The sequence below is a fragment of the Peromyscus leucopus genome, chromosome 6, assembly GCF_004664715.2.
Source record: "Peromyscus leucopus breed LL Stock chromosome 6, UCI_PerLeu_2.1, whole genome shotgun sequence".
Taxonomy (NCBI): domain Eukaryota; kingdom Metazoa; phylum Chordata; class Mammalia; order Rodentia; family Cricetidae; genus Peromyscus; species Peromyscus leucopus.
The window spans coordinates 105,410,239-105,430,532 of NC_051068.1; the positions used below are offsets into that span (position 1 = coordinate 105,410,239).

Genomic DNA, 20,294 nt, shown 5'->3' on the forward strand with positions numbered 1-20,294 from the left:
TAGGAGCATAGCAGCAAAACAAGTACTGACTAGCTCAGCTCTGACCAGGTTCAGAGCTCAGACAAGATCTACTGTGGTCAGGTGGTGTGGCCATAGACTAGGAGATGACCCTAACCCAGTCCTCCACATGCTCAGATCAGTCTGGGGAAATAAGCACAGTCAGTGACAAAGGAGTCAGTCAAAAACAAAATTACAGTCGATGGATGGATGGATGGATGGATGGATAGATGGATGGGTGAATGGGTGGATGGATGGATGGATGGATGGATGGATGGATGGATGGATGGGTGAATGGGTGGATGGGTGGGTGGATGGATGGGTGAATGGGTGGATGGATGGATGGATGGATGGGTGGATGGATGGATGGATGGATGGATGGATGGATGGATGGATGGATGGATGGGTGGGTGGGTGGGTGGGTGGATGGATGGATGGATGGATGGATGGGTGGGTGGATGGGTGGATGGGTGGGTGGTCGGTCAATCCCCAGTATCAGAGCACCAAATAATGGTAAGAAGTAAACAGCAAAATTAAATTACACTCTAGACTACATGGGCTTAAGAGCTCTTAACAGTCCATCAAACAGCTGCCCAATATTTCCCTTTACTCTGATATGAACATTCTCCAACATAGGGTGTGTAATAAGCAACAAGTTATTCTCAACAAAATTTTAAAAAGTTGAATATCACATATATTTTCTAATCACAGTTCAAAGAAAATATTAAAATCAATAATAGGAAAAGCTTTATAAACTACAAATGCATGTAAGTTCAGTTATTTTTGAACACTCAATGGATTAATGAATAAATCAAAGAATTTTTCTGGGTTTTTTTTTTTTTTGGTTTTTTTTGTTTTGTTTTGTTTTGTTTTTTTATTTTTGGTTTTTTGACACAAGGTTTCTCTGTGTAGCCCTGGCTATCCTGGAACTCACTTTATCGACCCAGCTGACCTTGAACTCATAGAGATCCACCTGCCTCTGCCTCCTGAGTGCTGAGATTAAAAGCAGACCCAGCCTAATTCTTTAAATAAATGAAAGTGGAAACACAATATACCAAAGCATAAGATTAAGTGGAATTCATCCCAGTGATGCAGGAATGGTTGATGTGTGCAAATCCACAAATACGATATACCACACCAACAGAATGAAGTACACAATCATCTGACTGTTTCAACTGGTGCAGAAAGGGGAGTATTTTATAGCATGTAACATTCATTTATATAATAAATGATAAGCAAACCAGGTATAAAAATAATGACCATTTATAGGAAGGCAGCAGCAGTATACTAAACAGTACATAGATAAGAACTCCCTCTTAGGACCGGGAACAAGACAACAATGTCCTCTTTTATTCAACCTTATACTGGAAGTCCTGGTCAGCAAAATCAGACGAGGGAAAAAAATAAAAGTTGACAAAATCAGAACAGAAAGAAACTAAATTACCACTGCTTGACATTGACATGATTTCATACAGGAAACCACCCAAGCCCCGGAATCAAACTACCAACACTAATGAAATCATCAGCTGCAAGAGAAAAAATCAGCAGCAATGCTATTTGTCAATATCATATAATATGAAATAGAAATCGAGAATGCAGTGTCTACTTGTGGATATTATAGCCTAAGAGATGAAATCAGGGCTGGAGAGAGAGCTGAGTTTGTTAACTTCGCTGTAGAAGCATGAGGAGCAGCATTCGATTCCCCACAGATCACATGTAAAGAATCTGTATGCAGTGATGTTCTCCTGTAATCCCAGCACCAAGGATGCAGAGATGGGAGAATCCCTGTTTTCTGCTTATCAGCCAGTCTAGGCAAATCAGTGCTCTCCAAGTTCAGTGAGAGACCCTGTCTCAAAAAATAAGGCAAAGGGTTACTGAGGAAGACATCCTCTGTCAAAATCTGGCCTCTGTACACAAGTGTATATGCAACTGCACACATGTGCATATCAAAAGAGAAATGAAATCAATATGACAAGGAAACACATCCTTGTTCATTATAGCCAAGAAATAGAAACAGCCTGAATGTCCACCAGCGGATGCATGGATGAACCTGCAGCAGAATACCGTTTAGCCACAAGAAGAATGAAGTCACTCACGTCACTGCTGACAACGTGGATGAACAGGAGATCATTATGTTAAAGTAATATGGTAGGCATAGGAAGTCAAATATCCAAAGCCTTGGTCTTTTTGAAGTTGAAGTAGTAGAATAGTGGTTGCCAGAAGTTGAAGTGAATGTAGTTAGGCAAGTTTAAATGTGCTACTGCACAGTGTGATGTTGTAGATAGCCATTATATACAGTCCAAAAGCTAGAAGAAAGGATTTTGAAAGTTTTCATCATAAAGAGATGATAAATGTTTAATGAAATATATATTTTAATCTGATTTAAACACTACACAATCTTTACAGATATTGAAATACTGCTCATTAATATGTACATACTTTTGTTTTTATATACGGATGAAAACTCATTTAAAAGTATATACTCCAAAAAATAGTAAGTAGGAATTAATTAATTGAGGAATGGTAAAATTTGTACATTGCAACTACAAAGTATTGCTGAAAGAAATTGCTGATCCGACAACTAATAAATGGGACTGTAGACAGAATTTGCTCCAGTCCTGTCTTGCCCAGCAGTCGGGATGAATCTCTTCCATCCATGGTCCCACGGCCACTTATAAAATAATTACTCAGAGGCTTATATTTATTACAGCTGTATGGCTTATGGCTCTGGCTAATATTAGCTGGCTCTCTCAACTTAATTCAGTCTTTTCCTATTAATCTATATCTTACCACGTGGCTTTGTGGCTTACCAGTACTTTCACATCTTCCTTCTTGGGTGGCTGGATTGCGTCTCCCCCGACTCCACTCTCTTTCCTTTGTGTCTCTCTTGGATTTCCCGCCTGGCTGTAAACTTTCTTGCCATAGGCCAAAACAGCTTCTTTATTAACCAATAAGAACAATACACATTCACAGGGTACAGAAAGACATCCCACAGCATGGGACCTCCTGAAACTAAAAAGCTTCTGTAAGGCAAAGGACACTGTCAGTAAGACAAAATGGCAGCCTACAGAATGGGAAAAGTTCTTTACCAACCCCACATCTGGCAGAGGGCTGATCTCCAAAATATATAAAGAATTCAAGAAGCTAGACATCAAAATATCAAATAATCCAAATTTTAAAACGGGGTACAGATTTAAACAGATAATTCTCAATAAATGAATCTCCAATGACTGAGACACACTTAAAGAATTGTTTAACATCCTTAGTCATTAGGGAAATGCAAAATAAAATGACTCTGAGATTCCATCTTATACCTGTCAAAATGGCTAAGATCAAAAATCCTGGGCTGCCAAAAAAAAAAAAAAAAAAAAAATGCGCCGGGCAGTGGTGGCGCACGCCTTTAATCCCAGCACTCGGGAGGCAGAGGCAGGCGGATCTCTGTGAGTTCGAGGCCAGCCTGGGCTACCAAGTGAGTTCCAGGAAAGGCGCAAAGTTACACAGAGAAACCCTGTCTCGAAAAACCAAAAAAAAAAAAAAAATGCTGGGCTAGAGAGATGGATCAGCCGTTAAAGGCTAGGCTCACAACCAAAATATAAGAGTTCGGTTCCCAGCACCCACGGCTGTCTCTCCAGCCACCAAAAAAAAAAAATGTTAATGACAGCTTATGTTGGAGAGAATGTGGAATACAGGGAACATTCCTCCACTGCTGGTGGGAGTGCAAACTTGTACAGCCACTTTGGAAATCAGTATGGCAGTTTCTCAGAAAATTTGGAATCAATCTACCTTAAGACCCAGCGATACCACTCTTGAGCATATACCCAAGGAATGCTCAATCATACCGTGCTTGAGCATATATATATATATATATATATATATATATATATATATATATACACCACACACAGAGAGAGAAAGAGAGAGAGAGAGAGAGGGGGGGGGCGGGGAGAGAGAGAACATGAGCACTTTCTCAGTTCTTGTTTGGCTTGCCAAATTAAATAGTTCCCAAAGCTGAAAAATCCAAGATCCTGAAGATCCAGTGTCTAGTGAGGACTTGCTTACTAGCCATAGATGGCCATCTTTTCACTGTGTCTTCCCATGGCAAACAAGGTAAGGAAACTCTCTTAGAGTCTATTTCATCAGGACACCAAGGCTAGGGGTGTAGTTTAGTGGTAGACCTCTTGCCTAGTATACATGAGGCCTTGAGTTCATTTCCTAGGATGGGGTGGGGGGGAGATGAATGGATGGATGGATGGATGGATGGATGGATGGATGGATGGATGGATGGATGGATGGGTGGGTGGGTGGATGGATGGATGGATGGATGGATGGATGGATGGATGGATGGCAGGCAGTTGATTCTAAGGGTTCTATTCTGGGCTCTTATCACCTACTCTAGGCCTTTCCTCATAATGCTATCACTATGGCTATCAAAATAAGAACCAAATTAAGAATGCAGACCAAGACTGTTACCCTCTTATTAGTGCCATCTCCTTTCTTTCCCAAGCTCTTTCTCCTAATCTTTAAGAGATTATCCTCCTACTCCTGTGTGCTGAAAAGACTAAATGATTCCTAAAGCACTTAAAGACAATTGAGCATACAAATAGATTGTCCCTATAGAAACCTCTGTAACTCCAGATAATCGCTACAGAGTTCTTCAGATTCATGTATTTTAACATAATTTCTATGGGGTCTTTTGTATTTTTAGAAAATGTAATGCATGTCTTTATAGTTGTTCTCAAACCTCTAGGTAAAGAGTAGGAAGCAAATCTCCATTGTCAGTTCCAGGTAATTCCTTCCCACTTGATTAACCTATATACATTAGCTGTGGTCAGCCTTGGACTTCCCCCTGACTTTTTCTATGCCATGCTTGTCACTGAATATTTCAGCCTTTGGGTTTATATGAGATAAGAAGGAAAGTTTTAAATATTAGTGAAGCTTGAACACTATATAAAAGGTAAGATAACAGTGAAAATTCTTCTACATAATTCTGGTTCACGGGATGTTGGGCAGTGACTTCTGTCAGTAGACCTGTGAACTGAAAACTGTCCTGTAGCTATTCAGAAGCTACTATCCTCATAGCTTTTCAGAAGCTTTATGGAGTAAAACATCATCATCATCATCTATATCGAAGTGTAGTAAAGGAAACCATAACTCCCTAGTCCAGACTTTGAGCATTTTACTTATCATGTTTACTAGAAGTATTCCATCTAAGGTGTGGTGAGCCTCTAGAGCCAGCTCATTTCCATTTTCAATTTTCCAGAACAACTGCCAAGTCATCCTCTGGGTGCTTACTTCTGTGCCCTGCTAAGAAGAAAAGTTATCTTGTCCCAGTCTGTGTTATTCTACCTACCTACCCTGCCCTCCCACTACTTAATTACTCCTAGCCACAGGAATGTGTGTGGCTGAACAAGAGACTAAGCCCAGGAGCCCTCTGTCCTGACCCGTGGAGGTTGGAACTTGGCTGTGATCCATCACAGCCCTAAATGTTTTGAATCTGAGTTTTTATCATATACATTCTTTTCAGAGCATAGTCAACATCATGGAATATGACCAGGGCTAGCACACTGTTCTCAGTTGTCCAGTATAAACAAAAGATGATAGATGATTATTGCTGAATTCACTTCCCTGATACACAGATCAAAAGGAAATATACCAGGAGACTCTTTAGGTCTTCTGACACACAGTGTTATTAGATAATGGAATTTTATCAGAAATGCTATTCCCTAACATGAGCCAGTGTACATTTTCTTAGGTATAAGAACTATTTCAAATAACATTGCTATCATACTTACTTTTTAAATTCTTTTTCTCTAAAGTCAAGACTGGTGGGAGTTCTTTGACTGTATAAGCAATTTTTAAGCAATATCTTAGGGTTCTATGGAGGACCATCATACAAAAATCCTAAGTGTTATATGAGTATCTTAAATTTTTAAATAAAATTAATTTATATAAAAGAAAAGTTTTTATCTAGAGTGTACTGTACATTTGGGGAAGTCTTTGAATCTGTTGAAAAATATGTAAATTTATATATGATGCCATTTTTGAGAGAAAGACAGTTGTTCTATGATTGGCAAAGGGATATATGACCTGGTAACTATTAAGACTCACAGTATGGGCCTACATCATGAGGGCATCCAGTGTTGACCAAGTACTACCTTATATCTCATTTGTCTGCTTTTTAAATCTGAATGTGTATAATTGCTGAATGTTGTAGCTGTAAATTCTTCTATTTAGAAAAGTAAATAAGGAAAGGGAAGAGGAAGGAAACTATATATCTGGAATTTCTATAGACCAGAGCGATGAAAAGAGTCTTGGAAAAAAAGGTTTACTCGCATTATATGGGAATTAGACCATGGAAGGCAGGGATAGAAGCAGGAAAACCAGTTAAGAGTTGAATGGCTGTCATCTAGGGGTCAAATAATAGGTCAGTTGGGCTATTCCAGGATAGTAGGTGATGAGGAATGCTCACATTCTGAATATGTTTTGAGTGTTAAAATCTATATGGGGGGCACAGGGAAGAAAATATCAGCTTTATTGCCTAACTAGCAGGAGGAATGAGTTGCCATTTCCTGAGATGAAGGAGGTTGAGATAGAAGTGGCTAGAGACCAATGGTTCTCTACGTTTGAGTGGACAATAGGTCTAGGACAGACCGGCTAATGAGCTTATAGCTTAGGGAAAAGACAGTTCAGTCACCAGTGTATAGATAAGAATTAAGCCCTGAAACTAAATGAAACCACATAGCTGATAATTGCATATGTGGAAGACAAAGCAAGGGGGCAGAGAAGATGGACAGAAATCCCACAGCAGCTGGTGAGTTAGTATGAGAATCAGATGAGGCTGAAAGACTAAGGACTGATGGAAGAAAGTTTTGAGAAAGGGAGGGGGCATAGTCAAATGTGTCAGTGACCCTGATGGATGAAGTGGGATTCCAGCCAAAGTAACCCTAGTGATGGGATCTGGCAATACATAACATGTTAATAGCCTTGGTAGAAGTATTGGGGAGTGATAGAGACAAAAGTCTGAGAGAACAGACCTCATGAAAAGAAATGGAGAGACAGAAAAAAACTAGAAGTAAAAGAAATTCAAAGGGTATCTGTCACATTGTGTGGACCTTGTAATTGGTTGTTTTATTATTCGATACTTTTTGGGGGGCCTGCCACCCAGCTCCCAGATAAACATACATAGAGTCTTATTCTTACTTATAAATGCCTGGCCTTAGCTTGGCTTGTTTCTAGTCAACGTTTCTTAACTTAAATTATCCCATCTACCTTTTGCCTCTGGGCTTTTATCTTTCTCTATTTCAGTATCCCTTTCTTTACTTCTTACTCCATGCTGGCTGTGTAGCTGGGTGGCTGGCCCCTCGAGTCCTTCTCTCACTCCTTAATCTCCTCCCAGGTGTCTCTCCCTATTCATTCTCTCTGCCTGACAGCCCCACCTATCCTTTTCCCTGCCTCACTATTGGCCATTCAGCTCTATTAGACCATCAGATATTTTAGACAGGAACAGTAGCACAGCTTCACAGAGTTAAACAAGTGCAACACATCTTCACATCATTAAACAAATATTCCACAGCATAAATAAATGTAACACACCTTAAATTACTATTCCACAATAGGAACTTGCTTGGATCCCAATTCAAATAACTCAAGTAAGCAAATATTGAAGACTAGGTGGATGTGTGGCTAGAGGCAGATGGGGGGTTCTTTTTTAATGATAACCTGTCTCTGTAGCCCAAGCTGGCCTCAAACTTGTAACTGTCTTCAGCTGCACCCTCCAGTAGTATACCTCCAAACCTGGCTATTGTTATTCTCTAAATGTGATACCACTGGCATTATATATATATTTAATTCTTTTCATTTTAAATATGTGTTAAATGTGTTAAATGTGTTAAATGCTACAGTTTCCAGAATTTGCATCAAAGAAATAAAAGAGTGACAAGATTATATGGGAGTAATAATGAAGTAAATTCACTGCAAGTTTTGATCATTAAGCTGAGCTGTGAACTCACTATACCATTCTTGTCTGTTTTTATATGTTTTAGCATGTTTCTTAATAAAAAAGGAAAAGAAAAATGAAGTTAAGGTAGCAGCTATAGACAACAGAAAGTTAAAACACAGAAATAGATTTCATTCACTATAGTTGGTCATGTAACTCTATGTAACACAAACTGTTAAAAAAAAAAACACACACACACATTTAAGACAGACTGTTATACTGTCAAATTTCCTAATCCCAAAATTAGGTTGATCAAAAACAGAAACAATGTTTATAAGCTTGTTGTAGCCCTAATGTATACCACATTATGGATTTCAAATCTCATAGATTCTATTAGAATAGTCATCTGTATAACAATAGTGTCTCAAAATCCTGGATTATGTAATGACTTTTTTGTAAACTCTCTCATCTTTTTTTTTTTTTTTGAGGAATTAACATTTTCTATTTGTTGTGGTTTCAACATCCTTGCCGAAATTATGTTGCAATTTACTTGTTACTAACATAATGACATATAGAACCTTTAGGACTAGGTCAGCATACTACCCTTGTGAAGAAAGTGGGCCAGGAATGGGTTGGTTACCATGACAGCAGGCTCCTGATAGAAGGGAAGTTTTACCGTCTGTCTTGTGTGCTCACCTGAACTTCTGCCATGTTAAGATGGTCCGGAGGCCCTCACCTGATGTGGCCCCTCGGTACTGAACTCGCCCTGTTCCGGAACTGTTTGAGATAAGCTTTCATCGTACGTTACCTAGTCTGTGATGCTGTTACAGCAGCAGAGAATCTGCTCAAGTGCCGGTGCACCGTTCCTGTGGCTGCCCGGTGTGTCCTGTACTTTGCACAGCTGCCCGATGGCGGGGTGTAAAGTGATGAAGGACCATGGCCTCCCCTCTCAGCCTTGCAGTGTGGCTGTTTTCATCTCTGAGTGAAATTTCAAAGGAAGGAAAAAGGAGCCACTTAGTGTCACTGCATATTATCTCTGTGAAAACTCACTTCACATTATATGAAGTACAAATAAACTCCTCCAGTAAGTCAGAAGAAATACGCGAATACAAAAATAACAGGGATAGACACTTACCGCAGTTATGGAAAGAACACAGTAAGAATGGGAACGAAGGGCGGCATTCAGAATCACACCTGACCATGTAGTGATGGGAAGAAATCAGTGGAGTATTAGATATGCCATGCCAGTCTCTCGCTCTGATCAAGGTCTTCAGGAGCAGTCCCAGAAATGTCTTCAGTAATCCAGACAAGACAACATTGTGCTAGCCAGACAAGTTTGCTGTGACAAAGACTTGAGAAAAAGCACGTCAAAGGGTGAATTCCTTGTCTGGGCCCATAGATTTAGAGGTCTGTGATGAGGGTGTTGACTGAGCAGAGCCACTGCCTGCATAGAGCCCAGGAAGCAGAAAGAAGGAATGTCCATTTCCTCTTTTACTTCTTGGCTCTCAGCCTGTGGGATACTGCTGGCCACTTTCAGGGCAGGTCCACCCTTCTCAGTCATCTAGGAAGCACACTCGTGGACACACCCAGAAATGTGTTTAACCTAGGCACTTGTCAATTCCACCAGGATCACAGACAGGATTCATGATCACAGCATGTTATTTTAAATCGACACAGAGAAATCTTTTTCTTATCTCAAACTTGTATGACTTAAGGTCTTGCCAAATTCTTACAAACTGGTTAAACAATTCACAAGCATTACCAATGTACCATGGCCAAATGTTGCAATACTGATTGTGTTCCATATTTTCAGCATTCCAGAATGCCAAGAGGACTCATAAAGCTAACACAGCACTGGCCTCAACTGAGCTCAAATAAGTGCATAACCCCAGCTACTCATTAGAGTACTCTTGCAAGTTCTCTCACTTGGTACCATGCCCATCCAGAAATAGTGTTGCCATCCCCCAACTGTAGCATTTCTGGGGGGTAGGAAGACGAGACTCCTCTAGGTTTGAGCAGTGTATTGTTCAGCTTTCTACAGCCCCACGTTGGAATGCCAAAGTGTTGGGAGTTGCTTTTGCCTTTTGGGGGCCCACCACCCAGCTCCCAAATAAATCACACACAGGCTTATTCTTAATTATAAATGCCCAGTCTTAGCTTGACTTGTTTCTTGCAAGCTTCTTAAATTATCCCATCTACCTTTTACCTCTGTTTGTTTGGTTTTTTTTTTTTTTTTTTCCTTTTCTTACTTCTGTAATCTTACTTTCACTCTTAGTCTGTGGCTGGCTGTGTGGCTCACCCCTAAAATCCTCCTCTCCTTGTTCTCTTGCTCTTTCTTTTTTCTCCTCTTCTATTTCTCCTCTATATTCTCTCTGCCTGCCAGCCCTTCCTATCCTTTCTCCTGCCTTGCTATTGGCCATTCAGCTCTTTATTAGACCATCAGGTGTTTTAGAGAGGCAAAGTAACACAGCTTCACAGAGTTAAACAAATGCAACATAAATAAAAGTAACACACCTTCAAATAACATTCTACAACAGCAGTGTGTTTGTTAACCATCCTGTCTCCAGTATGAACTTCAAACTCATAAAGCTGAAGGTTAGATCAGGCGACTTAGTTGTCCCTCTGTGGTGTCCTGAATGAGAATGGCCCTCTGTTCCTCCCTACCCCTTGCTGACCTCTGGGCTTTGCTTGCTTGCTCTGCTTGCTCGCTGTCACTTGGCTTTCTGCATGAGCCTATTTGGTGCTTCTTTTACACCTTCTTTAGCCTCAGCTTACCATGTCTTGGCCTTATTTAACCTCAAGTACTCTGTGGCTACCCAAACATCCTACTTCACTCATTTTCCTGCTCCACAAAAATTGATTTCCTTTGGACAAACATACCTATCTCTTAGCCCAAGCTAAGACACAGGCTAAGGACAACAAAATGGAATGGCACCTACCAAACCCTGCCATGTGCTGTGGTTTGAGGTGTGCTTACCCGACTCTAGACATGCATACCAGCACCAGAGAGTACTTACCAGAGCTGTGATAAAAACACAAGACCTTCATCCTCTTTGCATGGGCATACTGCCCACATGTTTAGACTGCCCACAGTCTAAACATCCCTAAACCTCCCAGCAATGTCCAGATCTATAGGGATCTTTCACTATAGACCTTGGCTGTACAGCCCATTCTTCCCCCATTGGACTACACTGTAAGAACTGAAGCTTTGGGTCTCAGACTAACTGACCTATGATGAATCCCATTGTCCAATATTGGCTCAGTATTGACTGACATTGAAATCAGCTAGGGTGGGCTCTAAACAAACAACTGTGCTGGAGCACAGCCTCAGAAACTCATTACCAGTGTGGAATTGACCTTGATATTGCTGCTTTATTAAAAGCACCCAGACAGTTCTGCTGGCTTTATCCCCCAGCCCACTGGAGCATCCTGAACTTCCACCAAGAGGACTAGCCCAGTATGTCTGGGTGTGTGCTTTCCCTGTGGAGTCTACAGTCTCTAGACCTTCCCTCCTATGATCAGTCTCTCCAGCATTTGCTGAGGCTGCTGAAGGTCTGCCCCCTGAAGAGGGAAGGGTAGAACCAACAAATGCCTACATGTGTGGTTCTCCCTGTCCCACCACAGATCTCCATATGCGACTTGACTTTTTATCACAGTGAAAGCCAAACCCAGCATATTCAAAGCCATTTCTTTCCTCTCTAACCTATCAAGCTCTCACCAAAATACTGTCTGATCAGTGTAGCAACTTTCATCATCAAATTTGAATTCCTATTCACGTCAGGAGTCAGTAATGAAAAAGTGATGGCGGTGGCGGACAGCTTCCTCAGCACCTGTTGAAGTCAGAAACACTACTAAGTGCCCTAATGACTGCTTTGTAACCCCATATTGCTTTGTGTTAATTGTTTGATTACCATCTCCTCCATTTATAAATACCTCAAAACCTGGAACAGTGTCTAATACTGACGAGACGCTCAGGGAAATGAGCAACTGGGAAAGAAGAAGGGCTGGAGTGGGAAAGGTGAAAAGGTGTAGCCGTGGTTCTGCAGCGGGACCAGTATTTGACATGGATGACTGGAACCACAAAGAATGAGAGCAGAACTCCCAATCTCATGTGCAAATCCAACAGTTGCTTTTTTTTTTTTTTTTTTTTAACTGCAATGCAGTTTGGATCCTGTCAAGGCAATCCGAACATCTTCTATCTCCTTGTGCTCCCATTCTGCCTCCCTTTTCAGACCACCCACGTAGCAGCAGCCTGGCTGTTTCCCATCGCTTCCCTCTGCCTATGTTGCCATTCCAACTTTCCAGCTTTCCAGCAACCTGGTTGTTATGTCCATCGGTAATAAGAACTCTTTACAGCTTTACAGCACCAGTTAAAAGATTAGTTAAATGTACATGAGTCCTTCCCTGCTCATCTTCTCACTTCTAAGGTGTTTTTTAAGTGCTGAAAGCTGAGTGCTTCCCCACAAGGCCCTTCGGCATGCTATGTTTATCTAGGATTTCCAGCCTCCATGGTAATTGCACTGCTCCATGTGGGAAGGCGCAGCTGTGTCAGTAATCATCGGGATGGCACGGAGCTGCCTGCACATCCAGGAGGATGAATCTGGTGCCGATGTTCTTGAGGACTAGGCTTCAAAGCCAAGCGAGCAAGGCCAGGCAGAAGAGGAGCTCCCTGTGGCCTGTGGGACACCTTTCTACATGCAGCAACACAATTTCCCCAACATTATTTCTGACTAAAGATTTCCAGCTGGTACTTTAATGGAGCACAGGATTTGAACTGTAAATGGCCATGTGAGTCTCAAGGGGCTAGAGAGAGCGATGGAGGAAGAGGCGTGTGGTCAGCAATATGGCATCCATTTATGGGAACTGCTGTGAGGAATGCTGTAACCATAGTCCAGCAATACATACTCTGCCTACACACTGACACCTCTCTCCTTTTGTCTTAAGACAGTATTTTGTACAGTTGTCCCTGAAATTTAAGGGGGGTTAGGGTTTTTTTATATATCTTTTATATTCATCTGTTTATTTTGTTTGTCTTTATGGCCTCATGAACCATAAGGGAGATGTCTTTTAAAGTGTACGTTCTTGAGTCTCAGGTTAATAAAACAGTCTCTGGATCTGAGGCCTTGAACATATCCTAACCAAACTACTCAGTTGGCTCTTTTGATCCCTAAGCTTGGACCACTGTGCTGAAACCTAACTATTAAGCCTCAAATATCTGCAGGAAGCAATAGCCCTATGAGCAGACGCTAATCATCTTTGTTGAAATACCTAAGGTCAGGATTTTGTGGAGTGATGAGAAAGAAGTGTAGTCTACAAGCTGCCAAGGAGAAGGAAGGGCATCCGACCAGGAGGAAGGAATAAAGACAGAAGAGTTGAGGAGCCAAAGGAAAACTTGCCTCCATATTTTTCCCCAGTTTAGTAGTTATTTGTCATGATTTAGTTCAACATAGCAAATTTGTGTTGACCTCTTGTCATGGACCAACACTGGGAATAAAAGGAAGTAGAACTGAGCCACTTCCCTCAAGGGGGTTACAGTTCAGGAAAGGAAGCTCTTAAAATGAGTCATTTGAATAAGTTCAGTAAGACCAAAGATTGAGGACCAAGTTAGAATCTTTGAGAGCTGAGAGAAACCCTAACTGAGAGAAGGTTAATACTGCACAGGAGAACCAGTCTAGACAGTGAGGGAAAACGGGCCAGCACTTCAGGAGCACAGTGAAGGAGAAGGGCAGTCAGGGACCTGGAGAGGCCAAGTCTGGCAGCAGTCTGTGTCTATATAGCTTTTACAGAGTCCTGTGGGCCAGGCATCTAGAAGGTCTCCTGGATGAGGCTTTATGTATTTCAAGTGATGATCTCAAAACGTTCATTTGATTTCTTCAAAAACATACTACAGCCAGAGTGTGCTCTCTCTGAGGCATTCTACATAGAACTGTTGTGATGACTTTACCATAATATTAAAACGTGTTCAAAGTAGATTTGGGGCTGCTTTAGCTGTCGTGGAAGGTTATAAAGGAACAACATCAGGAAGGAGTGGCTGTAAGTCCCTGGGCAAAGGCTAAGGAACTAGGAGGAACTCACTCTCTCCAGCCTTTGCGCTGCATTCAGTTAAAGCACATCATAACAGAGAGCTGCATTTATCCCATAGCATAAGGAAGTTTTTAACAATAAGTAGATGATTTAGTTTATGTTAAAAGATGAATTACCTATGCAAAAGTGACAATAGCAACTATTGTTATAAAAAATACCTTTGTCTCACAGCCTGATAAAAACCAGGATGTTGAAGAAATCCTGGAATGACTTCTCTAACACTTTCCTCTTTTCAGTTCGCAGCTCACCTTGTGAAGATGAAATATCCAAGAGTCTGCACCCTAGATGGTGGAATTAATAAGATTAAGCCAACAGGACTCCTCACTGTCCCTTCTCCTCAGATCTGAAGGACCAAGGGCATGGCTGACAAGGACAGAGTGGCATGGCCCCCTGAAGCACAGCTCTTTACAGTCTGTCACTGACGTACAAATGGACATCCAGACCACTGTAGTGCCACCAAGTTTTGTCATGAGATACTCTGGTAAATTTTGTGAGTCAGATGTTCACCTGTCTAGGCAAGAAACTTGACTGCACATGTATTGCCGAAAGAATTTTCTTAATAGTGAAATCTGATCGTGTGTTTTTACCACACTGCCACATAAAGCCAGAGGGATTCCGCTGACAGGGCAGATTTAGCATTATCGAGAATCCGAGACGCACTGAGAAAGCCGCATCCACTGCACTGAGCAAACTGTCCAAACAAAGGGGTTCAGAAATATGGCTGAACTCACCCCCTCTTCATGATCGCAGAAATCAGAAAGCTGTTCATAATAAACGTGGCGTTTGGTAGCTCACAAACAAGGGGTGTGTGTGTGGTTAGTCCATTGTGAAAAGAGAATGGAATTTCAGAAACCAGCCATATTTGATAACTTGTTTGTCCACTTCCCGTAACAGCACTCAGAGTGACTCAAACAGCCTTCTGGTCTAGCACACACAAGTCTGCACAGGCAGAGGCTATAATCTTATCTCTATCATGATGCAGAGCCGGCATCTTGTCCTACTGCTCTCCACAGAACAGCATTCTTTTTGTGGTAAATACAGCTCCTCAGACTGTGGCAGCGTGCACAGGTCTAAGCCAGGCGGGGTCCCAGCACTGAGAGGGGAAAATGGACACAAGCTCCTGCCCCTAACCCAGAAGCCATCTCAGGTTAATAACCACTTACAAAGGAAAATTAGTTTCTCCAAAAGAGTCTCACTGGGTATTTAAACCACACTTAAGGTCAGGCCCCATGCCCAGCAGTAGACAGCCAACACAACACACACTCAATTGTATTTTTGGAGTTTGTGTGTTTGTTTTTTGTTGTTGTTGGGTTTGTTTGGTTTGGTTTGGTGTTGCTTTGTTTGAGCATTTTTAACCTAATTTTTTTGTTAACATATCATTGTTTCTGATATTGTGTTTTTATGGTTTTCATTTGTGTGTGTGTGTATGGGTATATATGTGTTTCTTTGTACTTTTTGTTTGTTTGAATCTGATTTGTCTTTATTTCCCTTTTTTTTCTAAATAGAGAAAAAGAAGGTTTGCAGTTGGAAGGGTGGGGAGGATCTGGGAGGGGATAAGGTAGGGAAACCATGATAGAATATAGTTAGTATGAAGAAAAAATCATTTTCAGTTTTTAAAAAAGGCTCCTCAGCTCCCATGGTTATGTCTGCAATCTAGAAGGAAAGGAATGAAGGAGGGCAGACAGAGAAGGCAGAAATAGGAGAGAAAAGGAAGGCACATGAGCAAGGGAGAAAGGACATTCCTTCCCCCCAAGACACGGACTGGGTGCTGGCACCCCCTCCTGCTGTCACGGCAGCAGCCTGACTACACATTCGCTGCAGCCAGGGAATGACAGGGAGAGCTGAGATTACAGCCTCTGGCTGAGAGCCATCTCCGCAGCTCAGAAACCCTGACGACAATACTGTGGGAAGAGAAAATGTGCACTGAGAGCCAGCCCAGAGCCTCTGCCTCAGCCACATTATTTGAAAAATTAGGCCTGAGCTTTACAGAATTGTATAGACCACAAATATGTAATCAGAAAAACTAAGACATTTCATCATTTGTAAGAGAAACATTCTTTTTTCAGCTTTCTGAAATGGGAATATATCTTATAATTAGTGAAATATGTTCTTTAGTTTCAATTTTCCTCAAAAATGTTCCCTCTTCATAACTTCCGTTCCTCTTCAGAGTGAAGACTGTCTACTCTGAAGAAGCAGCTCACGTTTCCAGGCCATGATTTCGTTCTTACTGTTACTGTCTTGACTCATTTGCATCTAATTTGAATTTTGTATGTGCACACCTGTGTGGGTGCTGGCACCTCTGCAGATGGTGGCATCTACTTAGTCATTCTTCTGAGCAGGTTGGTTGGTTTGTTTTTAAGGTGAGGTTGCTGGCTGAACCTAGAGTCCACAGGCTGTCCAGACTGAATGGCCAGCAAACCCCTGGGTCCTCCTGCCTTCAACCTCCAGCATCAGGATTACGGACACACACTGCCACCATGCTCAACTGTTTAGTTGGGTTCTGAGGATCTGAACTCAGGTCTTCATACTTGGCAGGCAGGCACTACCCCCACTGATCCATCTCCTCAGCCTGCATCGATTTGTAAGCAAAATATACTTTGCAAACCATAAAATTCACCCTTTATGGTATGTGATTCAGTGTTTTTTCATTGAATTCGTAAAGTTGTACTGTAGTTACTATTAGTGTCTAATTCCAGAACATTTATATCACCCAAAACCAAAATACTACATTTACTTGCAGCCATTTTTCCATTAACCTCTACTTGGTCTTTGATTTAATTTTTTGTACATGGAGTAAGACAGGGATCTAACTTCACTTTTGCATGAGGATATCCAGGTGGGCTACAGAGATGGCTCAGCCTTATAAAGGCTAGGCTCACAACTAAAATTATACTTGGTTATTCACCAAATATCTTTTGAATATCTACTATGTAGAATACTAATGTGACCAACAACTATCATTTTGTGATCCTTACATAGTTCCTAACAAAAAAAAAAAATAGGCCTAGAAAAACTGAGCAATATTCTCTTAACATCATTTTTTTGACCAACATGTAGTTTGTCAATTGCTCCTGGTTTCCTTCAGTCTTTGGTGGTTTAACTGTCTCCACAGTGAGAACACAGCAGTGATAATCAACTCAGAAGGGTTGACCCAGGTCTTAACTTTGTCTTCCTAATGAGGCAGGGAAGAGGGGAATGGAGTGGCCTAGGTTTGACTTGGTAGAGTGACAGATGGGAGGGGATGGAGACTTGAGTGTTGTAAAGAAGCTATCAGAAGAGAGTAGTAGCTCACCTCCATCAGGATCTTTCAGGTGATATTTCTTAAAACACACTTAGGCTTGTTCTAAAAGATGGGTAAATGTTTTAACATATAATTTAAGTAATATTTAATATTCTCAACTATAACATTCAGGGCATGTGTGATGGTTAACATTGTCAACAGGTTCTACACTCACCTAGGAGACAAACCTCTAGGCATGTCTGTGAGGGAGTTTCCAGGTGAGTTAATTGATGTGGGAAGACCCACCATAACTGTGAGAGGTGCTTTTCCTGTATGCTGGGGTTCAGGATGGAATAAATTAGAGAAAGAAAGCTGAGCAACATCATTCATCTATGTCTGTTTCCTGACTGAGGACGTACTGTGACCAGCTACTCCAAACTTCCGTTACCATGACTTCCCTTCTGTGATACAATATATTCTAAAACTGTAAGCAAAAATAACCCCATTCCCAATGGGATCGAATTGAAGACCCTGACATTAATCCGCACACCTATGAACATATAATTTTTGACAAAGTAGCCAAAAGTGTACAATGGAAAAAAGAAAGCATCTTCAACAAATGGTGCTGGTATAACTGGATATCAACGTGTAGAAGGCTACAAATAGATCCATATCTACCACTGTGCACAAAACTTAAGTCCAAGTGGATCAAAGACCTCAACATAAATCCAGCTACTCTGAACCTGCTAGAAGAGAAAGTAGGAAGTAGTCTTGAATGCATTGGCATAGGAGATCACTTCCTAAATATAACACCAGTAGCTCAGACACTGAGACAAACAATCAATCAATGGGACCTCTTGAAACTGAGAAGCTTTTGTAGAGCAAAGGATATGGTCAACAAGGCAAAGCAACAGCCTACAGAATGGGAAAAGGTCTTCATCAACCCCACATCTGACAGAGGACTGATATCCAGAATATATAAGGAATTCAAGAAATTAGACATCAAAATGCCCAACAGTCCAATTAAGAAATGGGCTATAGAACTAAACAGAGAATTCTCAACAGAGGAAACTCAAATGGCTGAAAGACATGTAAGGAATTGCTCAATATCCCTAATTATCAGGGAAATGCAAATCAAAACAACTCTGAGATACCACCTTATGCCTGTCAGAATGACTAAGATCAAAAACACTGAAGACACCTTATGCTGGAGAAGATGTGGAGCTAGGGGAACTCTCCTCTGCTGCTGGTGGGAATGCAAACTTGTACAACCACTTTGGAAATCAATATGGTGCTTTCTTAAAAAATTGGGAATCAATCCCCCCCGCAAGATCCAGCTATACCACTCTTGGGCATATACCCAAGGAATGCTCAATCATACTACAAGGGCACTTGCTCAGTTATGTTCATATCAGCATTGTTTGTAATAGCCAGAACCTGGAAACATCCTAGATGCCCTTCAACTGAAGAATGGATAAATAAAATGTGGTACATATACACAATGGAATACTACTCAGCAGAGAAAAACAATGACATCATGAGGTTTGCAGGCAAATGGATGGATCCTGAGTGAGGTTACCCAGACTCAGAAAGACAAACATGGTATGTACTCACTCATAGGAGGATACTAGATGTAGAACAAGGATGACTGGACTGCTACTCACATCACCAGGGAGGCTACCTGGAAAACAGAACCCCAAGAAAGACACGGGGATTGCCCAATGACAGAGAAATGGATGAGATCTACATGAACAGCCTGAACATGAGTGGGGGTAATGAAGGGCAAGGGTTGAGGGAAAGAGAGCTTGGGAGAGCGGGAGATCCCAGCTGGATCAAGAACAGAGAGGGAGAACAAGGAATAGGAGACCATGGTAAATGAAGACCACGGGAGAATAGAAAGAAACAAAGTGCTAGAGAGGCCCACAGAAATCCACAAAGATACTACCACAATAGACTGCTGGCAATGGTCGAGAGACAGCCGGAACTGACCTACTCTGGTGATAGGATGGCCAAACACCCTAATTGTCATGCTAGAAACCCCACCCAATGACTGAGGGAACTGGATGCAGAGATCCATGGCTAGGCCCCCGGGTGGAGCTCCGGGAGTCCAATTAGCGAGAAAGAGGAGAGTTTATATGAGCGAGAATTGTTGAAACCAAGGTTGGATAAAGCACAGGGACAAACAGCCAAACATGGAAACACATGAACTATGAACCAATGGCTGAGGGGCCCCCAACTGGATCAGGCCCTCTGAATGGGTGAGACAGTTGATTGGCTTGATCTGTTTGGGAGGCATCCAGGCAGTGGGACTGGGTCCTGTGCTCATTGCATGAGTTGACTGTTTGAAACCTGGGGCTTATGCAGGGACGCTTGTTCAGCCTGGGAGAGGGGACTGGACCTGCCTGGACTGGGTCTACCAGGTTGATCTCAATCCTCAGGGGAGTCTTTGCCCTGGAGGAGGTAGGAATGGGGGGTGGTCTGGGGGGAAGGGAAGAGGGGCGGGAGGGGGGAGAATAAGGGAATCCGTGGCTGATATGTAGAACTAAATCATATTGTAAAATAAAATAAAATTAAAAAAAATAACCCCATTCTATGCTATTTCTGTCAAGGTATTTTACCTCAGAAACAAGAAAAGTAATATAGCATGTTAATCCATGGCAGGTCATATCAATAAAGTTGACCTTAGCAATTGTTTCTTAAAGTAAACCCATAGTTTACTTATAGTATATTATTGCCCCCTACTCTATCACTATTGAAACTCTGTCTGGCATCTGTAGGCTTTTCTACCTGGAATGCCCTTATTACCATCATCAGCAACACACACACACACACACACACACACACACACACACACACACACACACACACACACACTTATTCTTCATAATCCAATGACAGTGGCATCTCTTCAGGCCTCTCTGGTTTATCCATGCTTCCTTAACAGCCTCAAGTCTGACAAGATATTCCAATTATACTTCTAGAAACAGACATTACATCATTTTGCTACTATCTGTTCACATTTGGGTCCCATATTAAAATGAGAGCTACTTCCCAGCT

At 41.6% G+C, this 20,294-nt stretch overlaps 1 protein-coding gene and 2 long non-coding RNA genes across 6 annotated transcripts in view; 1 reads left to right on the forward strand and 2 right to left on the reverse strand.

The window, feature by feature from the left end:
• The window catches only part of Tbck (TBC1 domain containing kinase), a 167,974-nt gene extending 153,156 nt beyond the window's left edge, over window positions 1-14,818 (forward strand). For 3 of the 4 annotated variants that reach the window (XM_028857027.2, XM_028857016.2, XM_028857006.2), the window contains exon 26: window positions 14,254-14,818. In XM_028857027.2, coding sequence (XP_028712860.1) covers window positions 14,254-14,364 — 111 coding nt within the window. In that variant the 3' untranslated portion in view covers window positions 14,365-14,818. The remainder of the gene's footprint in view (window positions 1-14,253) is intronic. The other variant, XR_005091850.1, reaches the window with a different exon arrangement.
• Window positions 1,245-2,939, reverse strand: LOC119088226. The gene is made up of 2 exons (XR_005091852.1): window positions 2,808-2,939; window positions 1,245-2,303 (listed from the first exon to the last, which is right to left on the reverse strand). It is a non-coding gene; the product is annotated as an uncharacterized LOC119088226 (long non-coding RNA).
• LOC119088225 lies at window positions 7,886-9,648 on the reverse strand. The gene is made up of 2 exons (XR_005091851.1): window positions 9,069-9,648; window positions 7,886-8,911 (listed from the first exon to the last, which is right to left on the reverse strand). It is a non-coding gene; the product is annotated as an uncharacterized LOC119088225 (long non-coding RNA).
• Window positions 14,819-20,294: the final 5,476 nt, after the last annotated feature.